At 48.3% G+C, this 24,126-nt stretch overlaps 2 protein-coding genes across 2 annotated transcripts in view; both read left to right on the top strand.

Moving 5' to 3' along the window:
• LOC147109788 (uncharacterized) overlaps positions 1-6,796 on the top strand; it is a 29,385-nt gene extending 22,589 nt beyond the window's left edge. Inside the window, 2 exon segments of the mRNA XM_086002378.1 lie at positions 5,816-6,741; positions 6,743-6,796. Coding sequence (XP_085858504.1) covers positions 5,816-6,741; positions 6,743-6,796 — 980 coding nt within the window.
• Positions 6,797-6,815: 19 nt separating this feature from the next.
• Positions 6,816-23,073, top strand: LOC147109787 (large ribosomal subunit protein bL17m-like). The gene is made up of 3 exons (XM_086002377.1): positions 6,816-6,827; positions 21,159-21,227; positions 22,525-23,073. Exons 1-3 carry the CDS (start codon positions 6,816-6,818, stop codon positions 22,807-22,809), a joined length of 366 nt encoding a protein of 121 aa, XP_085858503.1. The 3' UTR covers positions 22,810-23,073.
• The last annotated feature ends 1,053 nt before the right edge of the window (positions 23,074-24,126 follow it).

Raw genomic sequence — 24,126 nt, 5'->3', positions numbered from 1 at the left:
CCCCCTCTCTCTCCCACCTCCCCCTCTCTCTCCCACCTCCCTCTCTCTCTCCCACCTCCCTCTCTCTCTCCCACCTCCCTCTCTCTCTCCCACCTCCCCCTCTCTCTCCCAACTCCCCCTCTCTCTCCCACCTCCCTCTCTCCCACCTCCCCCTCTCTCTCCCACCTCCCCCTCTCTCTCCCACCTCCCTCTCTCTCTCCCACCTCCCTCTCTCTCTCCCACCTCCCTCTCTCTCTCCCACCTCCCTCTCTCTCTCCCACCTCCCTCTCTCTCTCCCACCTCCCTCTCTCTCTCCCACCTCCCCCTCTCTCTCCCACCTCCCCCTCTCTCTCCCACCTCCCCCTCTCTCTCCCACCTCCCTCTCTCCCACCTCCCTCTCTCCCACCTCCCTCTCTCTCTCTCTGTCCAATCTCTCTCTACCCCACTCTTCCTGCCCCACACTCACTCTCTCTGCCCCTTGTCTCTCTCTGCCCCTTGTCTCTCTCTCTCTGCCCCTTGTCTCTCTCTCTCTGCCCCTTGTCTCTCTCTCTCTGCCCCTTGTCTCTCTCTCTCTGCCCCTTCTCTCTCTCTCTGCCCCTTGTCTCTCTCTCTCTGCCACTTGTCTCTCTCTCTCTGCCCCTTCTCTCTCTCTGCCCCTTGTCTCTCTCTCTCTGCCCCTTGTCTCTCTCTCTCTGCCCCTTGTCTCTCTCCCTCTGCCCCTTGTCTCTCTCCCTCTGCCCCTTGTCTCTCTCCCTCTGCCCCTTGTCTCTCTCCCTCTGCCCCCCTCTCTCCCTCTGCCCCCCTGAAATAAAGAATAGATTTGCCTTTCTAATCTAGGCTTTATTAACTTAAAAATCCTGTAGCACATCTTCAACACCCAGTCCCAACTAAAGGCTGGAAAGAACTGAATTTAAGATGGCCACCACAAATCACATGACATCAACTGCCAATGAGATTACAGCATATATCCCAAGGCAGGAAACAAACAACCAATCACAATACTTCTTACTAAACATAAAGAATAATCACCACATTCACCCCTCCTTTTAAAATATACTCCAACCTAAATAACCTTTACAATTTATAATTAATTATTTACAACTAAAACTATGCACAGACAAAATAAAACTATTCAACATGACACAATACTAAGTGAGCAACAACAATTAGTAACATTGCACATAAGTATTAAGTATCTCTCAACTAAAACAATATAATATAATATTTCAACAATTTTAAAACATTACTATCAATTTAAAAGTCCATTTTCAATCGGTCGACCGGATATCTTGTTCGTGTCGACCTTCTCAACCTTGGTGAAATTCCTTGCCCTCCCACACCAGGAGACACAGAAGTATCTTCTGCAGGAAGGCTATCCATATTCCGGTTTTCAACGGTTTCCGGATTAGAAATCCCATCAGGAGGTAAACTGGGACAGTCATGAACATCCATCGAGGGCTGACTAATAGAAGTATAATTATCTGCAGTCGGATTGGAAACATTCGTAGTATCTGTAACAGCATCCACATTATCTGAATCATGACTATTGTTAATATCCTCAGAAGAGGGCTGGCCACCACAAGGAGCCAAGTCTTTAATTGAAACGGTACTTTCTTTCCCATCTTGGAATCGAATATGAGCATATTGGGAATTTGCCTCCAACAGCTCCACCTCCTCCACTAAAGGATCATATTTTGACAATCTAACATGGCGTCGAAGCAGCACAGGTCCCTGCATAGTAAGCCATGAAGGTACCGAATATCCCGTAGTAGATCTCCGCGGATAGTTAAAGAGCCTTTCATGGGGGGTCACATTAGTAGCCGTTGAAAGCAATGATCTAATGGAATGCAGGGCATCAGGCAGTACCATTTCCCACTGTGTATTCTTAAGGTTCCGGGATGTCAAAGCCAACATAACTGCCTTCCAGATCACCCCATTGTATCGTTCGCACTGTCCATTACCCTGGGGATTATACGGGGTAGTTCTGCTAGTAGAAATTCCCCGACTCTGAAGGTATTCCTTCAACTGGGAAGACATAAAAGAACTTCCCTGATCCGAATGGATATACGCAGGCATCCCAAAGATGACAAAAAGTTGAGTCAGACATTTGATAACTGTAGCAGCTGATACATTGCGCAAGGAAAAGCAAAAGGGAACCTTGAAAACTCATCCACAACAGTAAATATATATCGGTTTTGAGTAGTTGAAGGAAGAGGCCCCTTGAAATCAACGCTCAAACGTTCAAAAGGAGAAGTAGCCTTTATAAGATGAGCTCGTTGAGGCTTAAAGAAATTCGGTTTACACCGAGCACAGATAGAACATGATGAAGTCATCCGCTTGACGTCTTCAACTGAAAAGGGCAAATTCTTACTGCGTACGAAGTGTATCATCCTCGTAACCCCAGGATGGCATAAGGCATTGTGAAGATTAATAAGCGTATCTCCGTGAATCACAGAACAATAAGCCCTCGACAGCGCATCAGCAGCAACATTATCCTTCCCCGGATGATAAACTATATCAAAATGGTAACATGCCAACTCAATCCTCCACCTCATTATTTTACCATTCTTAATCTTTCCAAAATGTTTGACATCAAACATAAAGGACACAGACTTTTGATCAGTTACCAACGTAAAATGTCACCCCGATAAATAATGCCTTCATTTACGCAGTGCTTCTACTATTGCATACGCCTCTTTCTCTATTGAGGAATGCCTTTTTTCACTATTGTTCAAGGTACGTGAGAAAAAGGCCACAGGTCTTCCATTTTGGTTCAGAGTAGCCCCAATTGCAAAATCAGAAGCATCCGTCTCAATCACAAAAGGAACCTGCTCATCAATAGAATGCACAACTGCTCCAAGGATATCCTTTTTAAAATTATCAAAACACGTCCTGGCCTCTCATGATAGAGGATATGTTGTAACCCGAATAAGAGGCCGGATCTTCTGTGAAAAATTTGCAATCCAATTAGAATAGTAAGAAAACAGTCCAACAACTCGTTGCAAAGCCTTAGAATTAGTAGGACAAGGTAAATCAATCAATGGTCGCAGACGTTCTGGGTCTGGTTTAATCTTGTTTCCCGAGATAATGTACCCCAGTAGATTTACCTCAGTGGTCGAAAAGGTACACTTCTCTTTATTGAAAGTTAAACCAACTTTTTCCGCAGCTTGAAGGAATCTTTCTAAATTAGAATCATGCTCCACCCTTGATTTGCCACACACCGTGATGTCATCTAAGTATGAAAAGGTGTCAGAGAGAGAGTTATCACTTATAAAAGCATCCATTGCCCATTGAAAACAAGCAACACCATTCGTAACACCAAATGGTATTCGGCAAAACTGATACAGCTTTCGACCAGCCTCAAAGGCCGTATATGGTTGATCCTTCTTAACAATAGGAATCTGATGATAAGCACTCTTTAGGTCAATAGTGCTAAAAACCTTATACTGAGATACTTTATTGATAAGCTCATCAATCTTAGGCAAAGGGTACGCATCTAATTGAGTATACCTATTAATAGTTTGGGAATAGTCTATCACCATTCGTTTCTTATGTCTCTCGTTAGTCGTGACAACTACCTGTGCCCGCCAAGGCGAACAACTAGGTTCAATAATTCCTTCCAATAAGAGACGTTGAATTTCAGAATTAATAAATTCTCTATCCTGACTGCTATACCTTCTTGACTTGGTAGCAATTGGCTTACAATCCGGCATCAAATTGGAAAAAAGTGATAATGGAGAAATGGATAAAGAGGTTAATCCACAAATAGATAAAGGTGGCTTAGTCCCGCCAAATGAAAGACTGAGAGACTCGTGTAACTGAAGCACATCATGACCAATCAAAATATCCGCACAGAGATTGGGCAAAACAGATAGGCGTATATCAGTATACGTATTACCTAGAAGAATCAATTTCACAAGGCAACAACCAGCTACTTGTGAAGTGAGAGTCGTCTGAGCCATACACACCTGATAGGAAACAGGCGAAATTTTCAAATGTTTCTCCTTTACAAACTGAAGACTTATAAAACTCTCGGTACTGCCCGTATCTATAAGGGCCTTCACTTCCAACCCATTAACTTGGGCCGTAACTATAGCTTTGTTTAGGCCATGAGCAAATGCAGCAGAAATTGTTGCAATAAACGCCCTATCTAAAGGCTGAATAGTCACAGAGGAGGTAATTGAACCTAATGATTTACACACACGTGCGTAATGACCTCTCTTGCCGCATTTACTACACACAGCCTCCCGAGCAGGACACTTCAGACGAGGGTGCCGGACGTTCCCACAAAAATAACACTTCTGAATCCTAGAGGCAACAGCCGCTGAAGTAGAAACTGTTTCAGAATCTAGTAAACCACTCCTATTAAGTCCACATAATTCCTTTTCATCCGGAACTGCCGAAACCACAGTCACAGGCCGATTAAAAAGAGCATAAGAATCTGAACTTCTCTGAGCCACATCCAATGTAGAAGCTTGCTCAAAAGCACTCTTAAGATCCAAAGTCTTATTTTCTAACAACCGCTGACGAATTGATCTAGACAGTAATCCATTAATAAAAGCATCCCGTACCGATTCTTCCTTATATTCTTCAGCCGTCACGGCCTTATAATTACAGTTAACACTAAGGCACCGAAGTGCTTGTAAATAAGTATCCAAAGATTCTCCCACCTGCTGCCTACGGGCAGATAGAAGGTGACGTGCAAATACCTCATTCTTTGGTTTAACAAAAATCTTTTCCAATGTAGAAATAGCCACTTCGTAAGTTTTACAGTCCAAAATGTACTTATACACATCCGGAGCAATGTAGTTGATCAGCATATTCAGCTTATTTAGAGACTCTTGATCCAACACGCCCAAAAAGTTTTTAAATGTACAATACCAATGTTTCCATTTATCATCCACTCCTGCAGAATTGGGGTCAGCATTGAATCGTTCTGGTTGAAGATATCGCTCCATTCTGACATAAAGTTAATAAATTGAAATAAAGAATAGATTTGCCTTTCTAATCTAGGCTTTATTAACTTAAAAATCCTGTAGCACATCTTCAACACCCAGTCCCAACTAAAGGCTGGAAAGAACTGAATTTAAGATGGCCACCACAAATCACATGACATCAACTACCAATGAGATTACAGCATATATCCCAAGGCAGGAAACAAACAACCAATCACAATACTTCTTACTAAACATAAAGAATAATCACCACACCCCCTCTCTCCCTCTGCCCCCCTCTCTCCCTCTGCCCCCCCCTCTCTCCCTCTGCCCCCCCTCCCTCTCTCTTTGCCGCCCTCCCTCTCATTCTCTGTCCCACTCTCTCTCTCTGGCCCTCTCTCGCTGCCCCCTCTCTCTCTTTCCCACTCTCTCTCTCTCTTTGCCCCACTGTCTCTCTCTGCCCCTCTCTCTCTCTGGGACTGGGGGTAGGGTCTGGGATTAGGGGCAGGGCTGTGCCTGCGGTCGGGACTTGGCCAGGGGGTGGGGCAATGGGTGGGGCTGGTCCTGGGGGCACGGCTGTGACTGGGGGCGGGGCTGTGACTGGGGGCGGGGCTGTCACTGTGTACTGGAGGCGGGGCTGCATCTGAGGCTGGTACTGGGGCTGATACTGGGGACGGGTCAGGGACTGGGGGCTGTGAGCGGGGCTGGGACTGCCCTTTTAATCTCCACACACTATTGATGATTCCCCCCTCACCACTTCTTTCACTGAAGGAGGCTCTAAATTCACAATATTAACATCTAAAGAGCCCCGCGTTAACACTGAAATAACCACAAATTGTACTACCAAAAGAAACTTCTAGATGATTCATTACACTGACAATTTCTCTTTCTTCCTTCTCCAGCAGGGCAACAAGTGCACCGAGATGAGTCTCATCCTTGCCCTCATTGCAATGTTGCTTTTGCCACTGCAGATTTTCTTCAGAAACACATCAGAAGACATCCAGAATCCAGTAGACAAATTTCAGCAGGACAATCTCCTGCCAGCATAAAGTATCTTGCACAATGCAAAAATGGGCAGGGATCGTTCACACAAACTGTCCACAGGAGAGAATGTATAAAATCAGGAGATTTTCACCGAGACCAGTGGATCCACACAGGAGAGAGGCCGCATAAATGTAGTGAATGTGGAAAGCGTTTCACACGGGCAGGGCACCTCCATAATCACCAGCGGATCCACACAGGAGAGAGGCCATATAAATGTAGTGAATGTGGAAAGAGTTTCACACAGGCAGGGCACCTCCATGGACACCAGCGGATCCACACAGGAGAGAGGCCATATAAATGTACTGAATGTGGAAAGAGTTTCACACGGGCAGGGCACCTCCATGGACACCAGTGGATCCACACAGGAGAGAGGCCGCATAAATGTGCTGAATGTGGAGAGAGTTTCACAGATTCAGGGACCCTCCATAGACACCAGCGGATCCACACAGGAGAGAGGCCGCATAAATGTGCTGAATGTGGAAAGAGTTTCACAGATTCAGGGGCCCTCAAGAGACACCAGCGGATCCACACAGGAGCGAGGCCGTATAAATGTGCTGAATGTGGAGAGAGTTTCACAGATTCAGGGGCCCTCCATAGACACCAGCGGATCCACACAGGAGAGAGGCCGTATAAATGTGCTGAACGTGGAAAGAGTTTCACACAGGCAGGGAGCCTCCATAGACACCAGCGGATCCACACAGGAGAGAGGCCGTATAAATGTGCTGAATGTGGAGAGAGTTTTGCTTACATCTATCAGTTGAAAGCTCACACGTGCTTTGAAACCTGCCGTCATTGTGGGGAATTCTTCAAGGATTCAGCAGCTTTCAAAGTTCACCTGAGAAAATGTTCTTAAGCATAATGAAGATAATGGTAACCAATTTATAATTTGACTAAGTTTAAATATTTCTTTCTATTTGAATGGCCTTCAATAACCACTAGTTATCTCAAAGATTACTCATATTTATACTTCTTACCTTTCACTCTTTATGATAATATTTGTGTGTGGATTAAGATGGAATATAAGGGTAAATTCCACAATTCCTCACTCCCAGTGAGGGTTGGAGATTTGGGGCTCTGTTGCTGTAGCCTAATGTCTGACCCTCTCACTCTGAAATTGTATCTTTTGACTGGGATTTCAAAATGTTCCCGCTGATATAAACTGCAGCATCTGCAGAATGTGTTTAATCTCCGTGAGTCTTTGTCCCGCCGAGCTGTCACAGCCCCTTTATTCTGATGGTGAGAGATCGCTGGGATCGATGCTGTCTTTATGCAGTCTGGTTAAATCTGTGTTGGTAAAGGTGCCGATCACAAAATATACTGGGCTAAAAATTCGCTGGAGGCGCCAAAGCAGCGCAAAGTTCGCCTGGGCGCTGGATTTTGCGCTGCGATCGGAGCAGCAGCGATCGCCTCAAATTCAGTTCAAGTGCCCCAAGAGGGACACGGGGCGAGGCTCGAGGCGCTCCGCGTCCCTCTTAGGGCGCTGAAACTGAATATCACAGCGCAAAGTGCCGCAGCGCCACACACTGCGGCACGGCATGCTGCGGTACTGCAGGCCTTCCTCCCATTGTTAAGGGGGAGGGGCCTGCAGCAGCGCGAACCCCGAGCGCGAGTGCCGGCAAAAGAGTCCGGCACCGTGGAGAAGTGCCGGGCTCTCGGGAAACCGCCGGCAATGCTGCGGGGGGGGGGGATCTGGAGGCCGGAGACGGAGGTGCTGGCAGGCGACCGCCGAAAAAACCGGCCGCCCCGCACCTCCACCTTAACTTGCGCCTCTGCCGGCGCAGCAAGGCCCCGTGAACCGGGCGCGGGTAGCGAACGGCGCTACAGCGGCGTTCGCTACCAAATATCGCGATCGGGGCACGATTGGGGCGCTGCGCACACCGATGATGTCATCGGTGGCGGCGCAGCGCAACAGGCTAACGCCACCATTAGCGCCCCCGCTGAATATCGCGGGAGGCGCAGCCAGTGGCGCTACAGCCACTGACTGCCTCTTTAGGCGTTAACAGGTGGCGCTACTCACCCAATTTCTCCCCCACTGTGTTAATAATATAGGGACAGAAAAATTGTTTCCCATGAGATTTTCTGAACAGATGTTCTGTAAAATGCTGTTATTGGAGTTTTCAAAGTTTAAGAAAGTGTCGACAAGAGTTTAAGCAGAAGCTGAATTTGAAAATTGAAAAGTTGGTTGAAACGTGTAATTTATTTGACCCAGGCTCGACAGGCCGAAATGTGCTTTAATTTGTATTATTCTGTATTGTATTTAAAATATTTACATGCAAACTGATTGATGTGTGTCTACATTGTCCAAGTAAAATCTATGTTGGTGTACAGAGTTATTCAAACATTATTAAACAAGCAAATTGTGATCTGATTAATTATCACTGAGCAGTTTATTTAATGCTGTGCACAAATTGGCTGCTGCGTTTCCCACATTACAACAGTGACTACACTTCCAAAAGTACTTCATTGGCTGTAAAGCGCTTTGAGACGTCCGGTGGACGTGAAAGGCGCAATATAAATGCAAGTCTTTCTTTTTATTCTGAAAATGACTGAATTGCCTCTGATCCGAGGGGAGTCAGGCGGAACGTTTGTTGGCGGGGTGAGGTGCGCTGGCCGGCGGGTTTAGCGCGGGGACGCGGGACCGGAAGGAAGATGGCGGCGCTCATGTGAGGGGGAAAAGCGGCTTCTTGTCGTTTAAAAGAGGAAGAAAACCGGGTTTAAGAAACCCGCCGGAGCCGCGGAGAAAGAGCCGCCCTGGGAGTGGGCACCCGCTAGCCGCCGATAAGGCCCCGGAGTTGGGGTAAGTGGGGCCGGAGAGGCGCTGGCAGCGGGAATGAGTGGGCGGGCTGGGCCCTGGAGACTAGGCCCAGGTCCCCCTCCTCTCCCCTCCCCCAGCCTCAGGCCCAGGACCCACATTCAGCCCAGTTCAACCTGAGCAGCACTTTCACATTCCACTCAAACTTCTCATTCACTTCAACCTCTTACACTTAGTCGCACCTAAAAACATTAGCTCGTTTTAACCCCTCTTTAATTTTATTGTAATCTATTTGATTTTAAAAAATGATTTTAATCTCTTAAATATAAATTTATACTATATTTTAAATTTAACCTGATTATTACTTTTAGATTTCATTAAAGCGTTTCGTCTACTTTAATCCGGGAAATTTATTTCCACTTTTTAATTGGCAAAAGAACCAAAGGCGACGTGAGGAAAGTTTTTTTTTTACGCAGCGAGTGGGTAGGATCTGGAATTCACTGCCTGAAAGGGTGGTGGAGGCAGATTCAATCGTGGCTTTCAAAAGGGAATTGGATAAGAACCCGAAGGAAAAAGAATTTGCAGGGCTCCGGGGAAAGGGCGGGGGAGTGGGACGAGCTGAAGTGCTCTTTCCAAGTCGGGATGGTGTGTGACTTGGAGGGAAACTTGGAGGTGGCGGTGTTCCCATGCGCCTGCTGCCCTTGTTCTTCTAGGTGGTAGAGGTGGCGGGTTTGGGAGGTGCTGTCGAAGAAGCCTTGGTGAGTTGCTGCAGTGCATCTTGTAGATCGTACACACTGCGGCCAGGGTACGCCGGTGGTGGAGGGAGCGAATGTTCAAGGTGGCGGATGGGGTGCCAATCAAGCGGGCTGCTTTGTCCTGGATGGTGTCGAGTTTCTTGTGGGTTGTTGGAGCTGCACTCATCCAGGCAAGTGTGAGATGGGGACGGGGGGAAGGCTGTTTGACCGGGTGGAGTGGTTGGAGGTCGGAGTTCATATGATGATATCTCCAGGAATACCTGCAACCAGAGTTAGCAGACCGAGTCAGCTGTGGGTCAGTGATCAGTGTGGGACGGGGTCCGGGGGTTGGTGATCATTGTGGGACGGGGTCCGGGGGGTCGGTGATCAGTGTGGGACGGGGTCGGGGGGCGGGGTGATCAGTGTGGGACGGGGTCTGGGGGGTCGGTGATCAGTGTGGGACGGGGTCCGGGGGGCGGTGATCAGTGTGGGACGGGGTCCGGGGGGTCGGTGATCAGTGTGGGACGGGGTCCGGGGGGTCGGTGATCAGTGTGGGACGGGGTCCGGGGGGTGCTGATCAGTGTGGGACGGGGTCCGGGGGGGTGATCAGGGTGGGACGGGGTCCGGGGGGTCGGCGATCAGTGTGGGACGGGGTCCGGGGGCGGTGATCAGTGTGGGACGGGGTCCGGGGGGTGATCAGTGTGGGACGGTGTCCGGGGTGTGATCAGTGTGGGACGGGGTCCGGGGGGTCGGCGATCAGTGTGGGACGGGGTCCGGGGGGGGGTGATCAGTGTGGGATGGGGTCCGGGGGGGCGGTGATCAGTGTGGGACGGGGTCCGGGGGGTCGGCGATCAGTGTGGGACGGGGTCCGGGGGGGGTGATCAGTGTGGGACGGGGTCCGGGGGGGCCGGTGATCAGTGTGGGACGGGTTCCGGGGGGTCGGTGATCAGTGTGGGACGGGGTCCGGGGGGTCGGTGATCAGTGTGGGACGGGGTCCGGGGGGTCGGTGATCAGTGTGGGACGGGGTCCGGGGGGTGATCAGTGTGGGACGGGGTCCGGGGGGTCGGTGATCAGTGTGGGACGGGGTCCGGGGGGTCGGTGATCAGTGTGGGACGGGGTCCGGGGGGTGATCAGTGTGGGTCGGGGTCCGGGGGGTGATCAGTGTGGGACGGGGTCCGGGGGGTCGGTGATCAGTGTGGGACGGGGTCCGGGGGGTCGGTGATCAGTGTGGGACGGGGTCCGGGGGGGGCGGTGATCAGTGTGGGACGGGGTCCGGGGGGTCGGTGATCAGTGAGGGACGGGGTCCGGGGGGGCGGTGATCAGTGTGGGACGGGGGCCGGGGGGGCGGTGATCAGTGTGGGACTGGGTCCGGGGGGTCAGTGATCAGTGTGGGACGGGGTCCGGGGGGTGATCAGTGTGGGACGGGGTCCGGGGGGTGATCAGTGTGGGACGGGGTCCGGGGGGTCGGTGATCAGTGTGGGACGGGGTCTGGGGGGGCGGTGATCAGTGTGGGACGGGGTCCGGGGGGTGATCAGTGTGGGACGGGGTCCGGGGGTCGGTGATCAGTGTGGGACGGGGTCCGGGGGGGTGATCAGTGTGGGACGGGGTCTGGGGGGTGATCAGTGTGGGACGGGGTCCGGGGGTCGGTGATCAGTGTGGGACGGGGTCCGGGGGGTGATCAGTGTGGGTCGGGGTCCGGGGGGTCGGTGATCAGTGTGGGACGGAGTCCGGGGGCGCGGTGATCAGTGTGGGACGGGGTCCGGGGGGGTGGTGATCATAAGAACATACATAAGAACATAAGAAATAGGAGCAGGAGTAGGCCAATCGGCCCCTCGAGCCTGCTCCACCATTCAATAAGATCATGGCTGATCTGATCCTAACCTCAAATCTTCTATCACTCTGCATCCACCCGAACCCATGTGATCTCCCGGGAGAGGCGAAAAACCAGATAAAGACCCAATGGCCAATTTGGGAGAAAAAAATCTGGGAAATTCCTCTCCGACCCATCTAGGCGATCGAAATTCTTCCAGGAGATCACTCTGTCCCTATATTTTCTACAGTACTTACCTTCTGTAAAGGCGATCTCCACCCCAGCCAGGAACAGGAATAAAACCATCTCCTGAAATCTAACAGAATTAGAACACAGTAGGAGCAAAACAAGGCTACACGGCCCCTGGGCCCGCTCCACTACCCATAGGGCCATGACCATTCCGAACCCAGACTCATGTCCAATTTCCTGCCCGCTCCCCGTAACCCTTTATTCCCTTTACTTCTAGGAAACTATCTATTTCTGTTTTAAATTTATTTAATGATGTAGCTTCCACAGCTTTCTGGGGCAGCAAATTCCACAAACCTACCACCCTCTGAGTGAAGAAGTTTCTCCTCATCTCAGTTTTGAATGAGCAGCCCCTTATTTTAAGATTATGCCCCCTAGTTCTAGTTTCACCCATCATTGGGAACATCCTCACCGCATCCACCCGATCAAGCCCCTTCACAATCTTATATGTTTCAATAAGATCGCCTCTCATTCTTCTGAACTCCAATGAGTAGAGTCCCAATCTACTCAACCTCTCCTCATATGACCACCCCCTCATCCCCGGGATTAACCGAGTGAACCTTCTTTGTACTGACTCGAGAGCAAGTATGTCTTTTCTTAAGTATGGACACCAAAACTGTATGCAGTATTCCAGGTGCGGTCTCACCAATACCTTGTACAACTGCAGCAATACCTCCCTGTTTTTATATTCCAACCCCCTAGCAATAAAAGCCAACATTCCATTGGCCTTCTTGATCACTTGCTGCACCTGCATACTAACTTTTTGAGTTTCGTGCACCAGGACCCCCAGATCCCTTTGTACTACAGTACTTTCCAGTTTCTTGCCATTAAGATAATAACTTGCTCTATGATCTTTCCTGCCAAAGTGCATAACTTCACACTTTCCAGTATTGTATTCCATCTGCCAAATCTCTGCCCACTTACTTAGCCTGTCTATGTCCCTTTGCAGGTTTTTTATGTCCTCCTCACTCACTACTTTCCGTCCCATCTTTGTATCATCTGCAAACTTTGATATGTTACACTCGGTCCCCTCCTCCAAATCGTTAATATAGATTGTAAAGAGTTGGGGACCCAGCACTGACCCCTGCGGAACACCACTAGTTACTGGTTGCCAATCTGAGAACGAACCATTTATCCCAACTCTCTGCTTTCTGTTAGAGAGCCAATCCTCCACCCACGCCAGAATATTACCCCCAATCCCGTGATTTTTTATCTTGAGCAATAATCTTTTGTGTGGCACCTTGTCAAATGCCTTTTGGAAGTCTAAATACACTACGTCCACTGGTTCCCCTTTATCCACCCTGTATGTTACTTCCTCAAAAAACTCAAGCAAATTTGTTAAACATGACTTCCCCTTCATGAAACCATGCTGAGTTTGCCCTATTAAATTGTGTTTATCCAAATGTCCCGTTACTGTCTCCTTAATAATGGACTCTAACATTTTACCAACCACAGATGTTAGGCTAACAGGTCTATAGTTTCCAGCCTTCTGCCTACTACCCTTTTTAAATAATGGTGTTACATTAGCAGTTTTCCAATCTGCCGGGACCTTTGCTGAGTCCAGTGAGTTTTGGAAAATTATTACCAATGCATCCACAATCCCTACCGCTACTTCCCTCAAGACCCTGGGATGCAAGCCATCAGGTCCAGGGGATTTATCCGCCTTGAGTCCCATTATTTTACCAAGTACCACTTCCTTAGTGATTTTAATTGTATTTAGTTCCTCCCCCCCTAGAGCCCCCTGTTTGTCCAGTGTTGGGATATTCTTAGTGTCCTCTACTGTAAAGACTGATACAAAATAATTGTTCAGTGTTTTTGCCATCTCCATGTTTCCCACCATTAATTTCCCGGTCTCATCCTCTAAGGGACCAACATTTACTTTAGCCACCCTTTTTCTTTTTATATAACTATAGAAACTTTTACTGTCTGTTTTTATATTTTTTGCTAATTTACTTTCATAATTTATCTTCCCTTTCTTAATCAATCTTTTTGTTATTTTTTGCTGTCTTTTAAAGACTTCCCAATCTTCCATCCTCCCACTAGATTTGGCTACCTTATATGCCCTTGTTTTTAATCGGATACTATCCTTAATTACTTTACTTAGCCACGGATGGCTATCTTTTCTTTTACACCCTTTTTTCCTCAGTGGAATATATTTTTTTTGGAAGTTGTAAAATAACTCCTTAAATGTACACCACTGGTCATGTACCGTCTTACCCTTTAATCTATTTTCCCAGTCCACTCTCATTAATTCCGCTCTCATACCTTCATAGTCTCCTTTATTCAAGCTCAGCACGCTTGTTTGAGATCCAACCTTCTCACCCTCTAATTGAATATGGAACTCAACCATGTTATGGTCACTCATTCCAAGGGGATCCTTTACTAGGACATTTTTAATTAATCCTGTCTCATTACACAGGACCAAATCTAAGGTTGCTTGCCCCCTGGTCGGTTCAGTTACATACTGCTCAAGAAACCCATCCCTAATACACTCAATGAACTCTTCCTCAAGGCTGCTCTGCCCAATTTGATTTGTCCAGTTAATATGATAATTAAAATCCCCCATAATTATAGCTGTTCCCTTATTACAAGCCTCAACTATTTTCTGATTAATACTCCGTCCAACAGAGTTGCAACTGTTCGGAGGCCTATAGACTAGACCCACTAGTGTTTTTTTCCCCTTATTATTCCTTACCTCCACCCAAACTGTTTCACTATCGTGCTCCTTTGACCCAATATCATTTCTCTGTATTATAGTGATTCCTTCCTTTATTAACATAGCCACCCCACCTCCTCTCCCTTCCTGCCTGTCCTTCCTGATTGTTAAATAACCTGGTATGTTTAATTCCCAGTCATGGTCACCCTGCAGCCATGTTTCTGTAATGGCCACAAGATCATACCCATATGTCATTATTTGTGCCGTTAACTCATTCATTTTGTTACGAATGCTACGTGCATTCAGATAAAGAACTTTCAAATATGTTTTGTAACACTTAGTTCCTGTTTTTTCCCTTTTTAGTACTTTACTTTTTACTCCATACCTTCTGTCCCTTCCTGACACATTCTGTTTTTTAATTCCCCCACTGCTACCTAAGTCTATGACCTTCTCTGTTGTCATTTCTATGATTTGCTCTCTAGAAACCTCCCCCCCACTAATTAGTTTAAAGCCCTCTCTACAGCCCTAGTTATATGATTCGCCAGGACTCTAGTCCCAGCACTGGCCAAGTGGAGTCCGTCCCAACGGAACAGCTCCCTCCTGTCCCAGGTTAATAAAGCCTAGATTTAGAAAGGCAAATCTACTCTTTATTTCAATTTATTAACCTTAAAAACCCAGCAGCACATCTTCAACACCCAGTCCCAACCAAGGCTGTAGAGAACTGAATTTAAGATGGCCACCACAAATCACACGACATCAACTACCAATGAGTTTACAGCATATATCTCAAGGCAGGAAACAGGCAACCAATTACAATGCTTCTTACAAAACAAGAATAATCACCACATTATCCATTGCCCGTTGAAAACAGGGAAACAGTACTTTCTTTCCCATTTTGGAATCGAATATGAGCATATTGGGAATTTGCCTCGAACAGCTCCACCTCCTCCACTAAAGGATCATATTTTGACAATCTAACATGGCGTCGAAGCAGCACAGGTCCCTGCATAGTAAGCCATGAAGGTACCGAACATCCCTTATAGATACGGGCAGCACCGAGAGTTTTATAAGTCTTCAGTTTGTGAAGGAGAAGCGTTTGAAAATTTCGCCTGTTACTTATCAGGTGTGTATGGCTCAGACGACTCTCACCTCACAAGTAGCTGGTTGTTGCCTTGTGAAATTAATTCTTCTAGGTAATACGTATACTGATATACGCCTATCTGTTTTGCCTAATCTCTGTGCGGATATTTTGATTGGTCATGATGTGCTTCAATTACACGAGTCTCTCAATCTTTCTTTTGGAGGAACTAAGCCACCTTTATCTATTTGTGGATTAACTTCTTTATCCATTTCTCCATTATCACTTTTTTCCAATTTGATGCCGGATTGTAAGCCAATTGCTACCAAGTCAAGAAGGTATAACAGTCAGGATAAAGAATTTATTAATTCTGAAGTTCAACGTCTTTTATTGGAAGGAATCATTGAACCTAGTTGTTCGCCCTGGCGGGCACAGGTAGTTGTCACCACTAACGAGAGACATAAGAAACGAATGGTGATAGACTACTCTCAAACTATTAATAGGTATACTCAATTAGATGCGTACCCTTTGCCTAAGATTGATGAGCTTATCAACAAAGTATCTCAGTATAAGGTTTTTAGCACTATTGACCTAAAGAGTGCTTATCATCAGATTCCTATCGTTAAGAGGGATCAACCATATACGGCCTTTGAGGCTGGCGGAAAGCTGTATCAGTTTTGCCGAGTACCATTTGGTGTTACTAATGGTGTTGCCTGTTTTCAACGGGCAATGGATGCTTTTATAAGTGATAATTCTCTCTCTGACACCTTTTCATATTTAGATGACATCACGGTGTGTGGCAAATCAAGGGTGGAGCATGATTCTAATTTAGAAAGATTCCTTCAAGCTGCGGAAAAAGTTGGTTTAACTTTCAATAAAGAGAAGTGTGTCTTTTCGACCACTGAGGTAAATTTACTGGGGTATATTATCTCGGGAAACAAGATTAAACCAGATCCAGAACGCCTGCGACCATTGATCGATTTACCTTGTCCTACTAATTCTAAGGCTTTGCAACGAGTTGTTGGACTGTTTTCTTATTATTCTAATTGGATTGCAAACTTTTTGCAGAAGATCCGGCCCCTTATTTGGGTTACGACATATCCTCTATCATGGGAGGCCAGGACGTGTTTTGATAATTTCAAAAAGGATATCCTGGGAGCAGTTGTGCATTCTATTGATGAGCAAGTTCCCTTTGTGATTGAGACGGACGCTTCCGATTTTGCAATTGGGGCTACTCTGAACCAAAATGGAAGACCTGTGGCCTTTTTCTCACGTACTTTGAACAATAGTGAGAAAAGACACTCCTCAATAGAGAAAGAGGCGTATGCAATAGTAGAAGCACTGCGTAAATGGAGACATTATTTATCGGGGCGACATTTTACGTTGGTATCTGACCAAAAATCTGTGTCCTTTATGTTTGATGTCAAACATTTTGGAAAGATCAAGAATGATAAAATAATGAGGTGGAGGATTGAGTTGGCATGCTACCATTTTGATATAGTTTATCGTCCGGGGAAGGATAATGTTGCTGCTGATGCGCTGTCGAGGGCTTATTGTTCTGTGATTCACGGAGATACGCTTATTAATCTTCATAATGCTTTGTGCCATCCTGGTGTTACGAGGATGATACACTTCGTACGCAGTAAGAATTTGCCCTTTTCAGTTGAAGACGTCAAGCGGATGACTTCATCATGTTCTATCTGTGCTCGGTGTAAACCGAATTTCTTTAAGCCTCAACGAGCTCATCTTATAAAGGCTACTTCTCCTTTTGAACGTTTGAGCGTTGATTTCAAGGGGCCTCTTCCTTCAACGACTCAGAATCGATATATATTTACTGTTGTGGATGAGTTTTCAAGGTTCCCTTTTGCTTTTCCTTGCGCAGATGTATCAGCTGCTACAGTTATCAAATGTCTGACTCAACTTTTTGTCATCTTTGGGATGCCTGCCTATATCCATTCGGATCAGGGAAGTTCTTTTATGTCTTCCCAGTTGAAGGAATACCTCCAGAGTCGGGGAATCTCTACTAGTAGAACTACCCCGTATAATCCCCAGGGTAATGGACAGTGCGAATGATATAATGGGGTGATCTGGAAGGCAGTTGTGTTGGCTTTGACATCCCGGAACCTTAAGAATACCCAGTGGGAAATGGTATTGCCTGATGCCCTGCATTCCATTAGATCATTGCTTTCAACGGCTACTAATGTGACCCCCCATGAAAGGCTCTTTAACTATCCGCGGAGATCTACTATGGGATATTCGGTACCTTCATGGCTTACTATGCAGGGACCTGTGCTGCTTCGACGCCATGTTAGATTGTCAAAATATGATCTTTTAGTGGAGGAGGTGGAGCTGTTGGAGGCAAATTCCCAATATGCTTATATTCGATTCCAAGATGGGAAAGAAAGTACTGTTTCAATTAAAGACTTGGCTCCTTGTGGTGGCCAGCCCTCTTCTGAGGATATTAACAATAGTCATGATTCAGATAATGTGGATGTCGTCACAGATACTACAAATATTTCCAATCCTATTGCAGATAATTATAATTCTATTAGTCAGCCTTCGATGGATGTTCACGACCCTCCCAGTTTACCTTTTGATGGGATTTCCAATCCGGAAACCGTTGATAATTGGGATATGGATAGCCTTCCTGCAGAAGATACTTCTGTGTCTCCTGGTGTGGGAGGGCAAGGAATTTCACCAAGGTTAAGAAGGTCAACACGAACAAGATATCCGGTCGACCGATTGAAAATGGACTTTTAAAATGATTAGATAGTAATGTTTTAAAATTGTTGAAATATTATATTTGTATTGTTTTAGTTATAAATAATTAATTGTAAATTGTAAAGGCTACCTAGGTTGGAGTATGTTTTAAAAGGAGGGGTGAATGTGGTGATTATTCTTGTTTTGTAAGAAACATTGTAATTGGTTGCCTGTTTCCTGCCTTGAGATATATGCTGTAAACTCATTGGTAGTTGATGTCATGTGATTTGTGGTGGCCATCTTAAATTCAGTTCTCTACAGCCTTGGTTGGGACTGGGTGTTGAAGATGTGCTGCTGGGTTTTTAAGGTTAATAAAGCCTAGATTTAGAAAGGCAAATCTACTCTTTATTTCAACTAGAAAACAGATTATCTGGTCATTGTCACATTGCTGTTTGTGGGAGCTTGCTGTGTACAAATTAGCTGCCGCGTTTCCTACATTACAACAGTGACTACACTTCAAAAGTACTTCATTGGCTGTAAATCACTTTGGGATGTTTGGTGGTCGTGAAAGGCGCTATATAAATGCAAGTCTTCCTTTTAAACGTACTGGGTCCAGTTCTGGACACACAGACATAAGGGAGATATTCGACTACTAGGGGCATCACAGAGTAGAGCCACGAGACCGATCCCCGGTGCCAGAGGGACTGAGTTGTGTGGAGAGACTTGGGCAATTCAACCTGGAAAAGAGGCTCCCTAAAAACTCCCTCCCAAACAACACTGTGAGAGCCCTCACCACACGGACTGCAGCGGTTCAAGATGGCACCTCACCACCACCTTCTCAAGGGCAACTAGGGATGGGCAATAAATGCTGGCCTTGCCAGCAACGCCCACAACCCATGAATGCATTTTTTAAAAAGACCAGATCATCTGTCTTTAGTGATTATTGGTTGAGGGATAAATATTAGCCCAGGACACTTGGAATAACTTCTCCTGCTCTTTTTCCAACAGTGGCCGCAGGGTCTTTTATGTCTACCTGAGAAGGCAGACGAGGCCTCGGTTTAACGACTTATTCGAATGACGGTACCTCCAACGGTGCCGCACTCCCTCAGTACTGCCCCTCCGACAGTGCGGCGCTCCCTCAGTACTGCCCCTCCGACAGTGCGGCGCTCCCTCAGTACTGCTCCTCCGACAGTGCAGCGCTCCCTCAGTACTGCCCCTCCGACAGTGCGGCGCTCCCTCAGTACTGCCCCTCCGACAGTGCGGTGCTCCCTCAGTACTGCCCCTCCGACAGTGCAGAGCTCCCTCAGTACTGCCCCTCCGACAGTGCGGCGCTCCCTCAGTACTGCCCCTACGACAGTGCGGTGCTCCCTCAGTACTGCCCCTCCGACAGTGCAGCGCTCCTTCAGTACTGCCCCTCCGACAGTGCGGCGCTCCCTCAGTACTGCCCCTCCGACAGTGCGGCGCTCCCTCAGTACTGCCCCTCTGACAGTGCGGCGCTCCCTCAGTACTGCCCCTCCGACAGTGCAGCGCTCCTTCAGTACTGCCCCTCCGACAGTGCGGCGCTCCCTCAGTACTGCCCCTCCGACAGTGCGGCGCTCCCTCAGTACTGCCCCTCCGACAGTGCAGCGCTCCCTCAGTACTGCCCCTCCGACAGTGCGGTGCTCCCTCAGTACTGCCCCTCCGACAGTGCAGCGCTCCCTCAGTACTGCCCCTCCGACAGTGCAGTGCTCCCTCATTACTGCGCTGGGAGTGTCGGCTTGGATTATGTACTGAAGTTTCTGGACTGAGACTCGAACCGACCATCTGACTCGGAGGCGAGAGCGAGTGCTACCCACTGAGCTAGAGAGGTGACTTGAGATCCTGGGACTATTTGCACTGGAGCAGAGAAGGCTAAGAGGAGATTTAATAGGGTTTTTAAAAATGATAATGAGTTTTGATGGAGTGAATAGGGACAATAAATTTCCTGTGCTCGGGGAGTCCGTGACGTGAGCCCATCAATTTAATGAGTGTTCTGAGAGGGATTAGTAGAAATTTCTGTACACAGAGGTGTTGAAGCACGGAATGCTCCCATAGAATCTCACAGCACAGAAGGAGGCCATTCGGCCCCTCGTGCCTGTGCCGGCTCTTTGAAAAGCTCTCCAATTAGTTCCCACTCCCCCTGCTCTTTCCCCAGAGCCCTGCAAGTATCTCTTTTTCAAGTATTTATCCAATTCGTTCCCACTCCCGCTGCTCTTTCCCCAGAGCTCTGCAAATATCTCCTTTTCAAGTATTTATCCAATTCTCTTTTGAAAGTTATTATTGAATCTGCTTCCACCGGCCTTTCAGGCAGCGTATTCCAGATCTCAACAACTCGCTGCGTAAAAAATAATCTCCTCATCTCCCCTCTGGTTCTTTTGCCAATTATCTTAACTCTGTGTCCTCTGGTTACCGACCCTCCTGCCAGTGGGAACAGTTTCTCCTCATTTACTCGATCAAAACCCCTCATGATTTTGAACGCCGCTCTTTACCAGAATGGTTCCAGGGATGAGGGGCTTCAGTTATGTGGAGAGACTGGAGGGGCTGGGATTGTTCTCCTTAGAGCAGAGAAGGTTAAGGGGAAGATTGTATTCAAAATCATAAATGGTTTTGAGAGTAAATGAGGAGAAACTGTTTCCAGTGGTAGAAGGGTCGGTAACCAGAGGACACAGATTGAAGGTGATTGGTTAAAGAACCAGAGGGGAGGTGAGGAGATTATTTTTACACAGCGAGTTGTTGTGATCTGGAATGTGCTGCCCGAAAGGCCGGTGGAAGCAGATTCAATAATAACTTTCAAAAGGGAATTGGATAAATGCTTGAAAAGGAAACATTTTCCGGGCCCTGGGGAAAGAGCAGGGGAGTGGGTCCAAAGAGCCAGCACAGGCACGATGGGCCGAATGGCCTCCTCCTGCGCTGTATCATTCTATGATTCTGTTAAATCTGCCCTAAACCTTCTCTGCTCGAAGAACAATCCCAGCTTCTCCAATCCTCCACGTCACTGAAGCCATGGGGAGGAGGTTGAGGCCGAGATCATGGCTTCTGTGAAAGGGGGAATTTGGGATCAATATTTGTCAATGGAGAGAGCGGGGCAGTGGGATGGGTTTGGGGATTGCTCGCGTACAGAAGGAGGGCAGGCTGGAGGGGCCGACTGGCCTCTGTCTGTGCTGGGAAGGAGCCTGCGGGTTTGACTGATCTGCCCTTGCTTTCCAGCTGGTGGATTACGCCAAGCGAGGGGACACGGACGAGAAAGCCATGAAGATGGCCGACTTCTGGCTGACGGTCAGTATCTCTGGCGCGGGGCTGGGGGTGGGGGGGGCCGCGGGGTCTTCGGGGTCGGCCTGTGTCGCGAGCGTCTCTCCGCCACGTCCGCGATCTTGCCGCGCTATCCATCGCAAAGAGCCTTGGCTACTTGCATTTCTATAGCGCCTTTCACTACCTCAGGACGTCCCACAGCACCTTACAGCCAATGAAGGTTTTTTTTTTGAAGTGTAGTCACTGTTGTAATGTAGGAAACCCGGCAGCCAATTTGTGCACAGCAAGCTCCCACAAACAGAAATGTGATCATCACCAGATGTTGGCTCAGGGATAAATATTGGTCACAGGACAGCGGGGAGAACTCCCCTGCGCCTCTTTGAAATAGTGGCTGTGGGATCTTTTGCATTCACTGGAGAGGGCTGACGGAGCCTCGTGTTTAACCTCTCATCTGAAAGGTGACACCTCTGACAGGGAATCGCTCTGACAGTGCGGCGCTCCCTCAGAATTGCCCCTCCGACAGTGCGGCGCTCCCTCAGCACTGCCCTTCCGACAGTGTGGCGCTCCCTCAGTGCTGCCCCTCCGACAGTGCGGCGCTCCCTCAGTACTGCCCCTCCGACAGTGCGGCACTCCCTCAGTACTGCCCCTCCGACAGTGCGGTGCTCCCTCAGCACTGCCCCTCCGACAGTGCGGCGCTCCCTCAGCACTGCCTCTCCGACAGTGTGGTGCTCCCTCAGTACTGCTCCTCCGACAGTGCGGCGCTCCCTCAGTACTGCCCCTCCGACAGTGCGATGCTCCCTCAGCACTGCCCCTCCGACAGTGCAGCACTCCCTCAGTACTGCCCCTCCGACAGTGCAATGCTCCCTCAGCACTGCCCCTCCGACAATGCGGCGCTCCCTCAGTACGGCCCCTCCGACAGTGCGGCGCTCCCTCAGTACTGCTCCTCCGACAGTGCGGCGCTCCCTCAGCACTGCTCCTCCAACAGTGCGGCGCTCCCTCAGTACTGCCCCTCCGACAGTGCAGCGCTCCCTCAGCACTGCCCCTCCGACAGTGTGGCGCTCCCTCAGTACTGCCCCTCCGACAGTGCGGCGCTCCCTCAGTACTGCCCCTCCGACAGTACAGCGCCCCCTCAGTACTGCACTGGGAGTGTCGGCCTGGTTTATGGGCTCAAGTCTCTGGAGTGGGGCTCGAACCCACGACCTTCTGACTCGGAGGCGAGAGTGAGCCTTAACTGAGAAGGGAGAGTTCTTATTGGGCCCGGTTGGGAGGAGGGGCAGGGTGGAATATTTCTGGGAATAAACCTCTTTTTTTCTGTTTGTGTCAGGAGAAAGGTCTGATCCCGAAGCTCTTCCAGGTCCAGGCTCCGCGATTCCAGGACCACCGGAGGAGTTCCGTGTGGATGATGCAGATTCCCACCCGGGAGAACTTGGACCGGGCCAAGATGGCGGTCATCGAGTACCGGTGCAACCCGCTGCCGCCCCTCCTCTCGCGGCAGCAAGGGGCCAACGAGAAGACCCTGCTCAACCAGCTGCTGAAGGGGTACAGGGAGGAGGGGGCCTGGGGCAGGGCCTCGGGCTCAGGCGAGTCCCAGGCTTCGAGTGCAGCCTAGCTGGGAGCTTGACCGGCGGAGAGCAAGGAAGCGATGTGTGATCGATCACCCGCCCCTCCCCCTCCCACCCCCGGGGGACGACCTTCTGCTATTGGCCCGCCTGGGAACAAATCTGGGGGCGGATTCCCGGAGTCACACTGGAATGACGGCCTCCTGGGAATCGCCGACAGCCTCGGGCCTGAATCTGCGCAGCCCGACATCTTTTCCATCAATATATTATCCATCCAATTACATAGGTTATAAGCATTAATGTTATTTGTACTATACATCCGTTAAGCAGGTCTTTCTCCCAAGCCTTCGCTCGTTCATAGTAATAGTCTGTCTGCTCGATGGGAATCTGCCCAGGAGGTTTCTGTAACAATTACCATCGAACAGCATACATTACTACTTTATCAAGGTCATGTATATTTCTTCCATTTCCTTCTTTCTTTTTTGTTTTCTACGTTTTTTACAGGCGGCACATGCTGCTATTCCCATTCCTATCGCCAAAACCAATTGTACTATAACTGGTATGTGAGACGTAATGCTGTCCCATGGGTGGATGTTGACATTCATCCCCCAATCCCACAGCTTCTTATACCATGGGACCTCCTGTAGTTCTACTTCTATGTCCCTTTCTAGTTCCCCAAGGTTCCTTTGCAACATTGCGTATTGTTTCACCATTTTACTTAAGCCCTCTTTTATCTCTTGCAGATCCCCTTGCAGGCGGGGTATTGGAGCCCCCACCGGATCTTCATAATTGACCAATTCGTCCCTTAAACTATCTGTCACATTTAGTTTCATTTCCTCCCTTGAGTGTACATACACCAATCTGCTGTGTCCAATTGTCACAGGGATCTTTGGTGTAAAGCAGAAGTTAGGCATTGTGATTACACATACAAGGTTACAATATTGGTACTCAGTCTCTGTGGTGGCTATACAATACTCCCCTCTGCCTCTATATCCCGAGCGGGTGTGATGGTGATCGATGTGATAATTCCAACATGCACCCCTCTGTCTTATTATAGCTGCACTCATCCTTAGTGCCTTCTCCTACCGGATGTGGGCATATCTTAAGCGTACCTTTCCCATGGCATCCATTTAGGGAGACTCCTCTTATAGTATCATTCTTCCTGATGGCATTGGTATCAATTGGATAGTATTGGAGGTATGTCTCACCCCTCACTATGCCTATGTTTGTTAACTGGTACTGTGGGTATGGAGTCGTGTCTAGTCTCACCACTGGTATCATGAGTACCATGCCTATCATTGCTGTCACTTCTGCTTTGCATTTTTGTATCACTGGATATACTCTGGTCATCCCCTTGAGGGTACAGG

Source organism: Somniosus microcephalus, chromosome 12 (genome assembly GCF_052327205.1).
Source record: "Somniosus microcephalus isolate GS21.2 chromosome 12, FLI_Smic_1.0, whole genome shotgun sequence".
NCBI classification, from domain to species: domain Eukaryota; kingdom Metazoa; phylum Chordata; class Chondrichthyes; order Squaliformes; family Somniosidae; genus Somniosus; species Somniosus microcephalus.
This window is presented reverse-complemented; position numbering and strand designations above follow the sequence as displayed.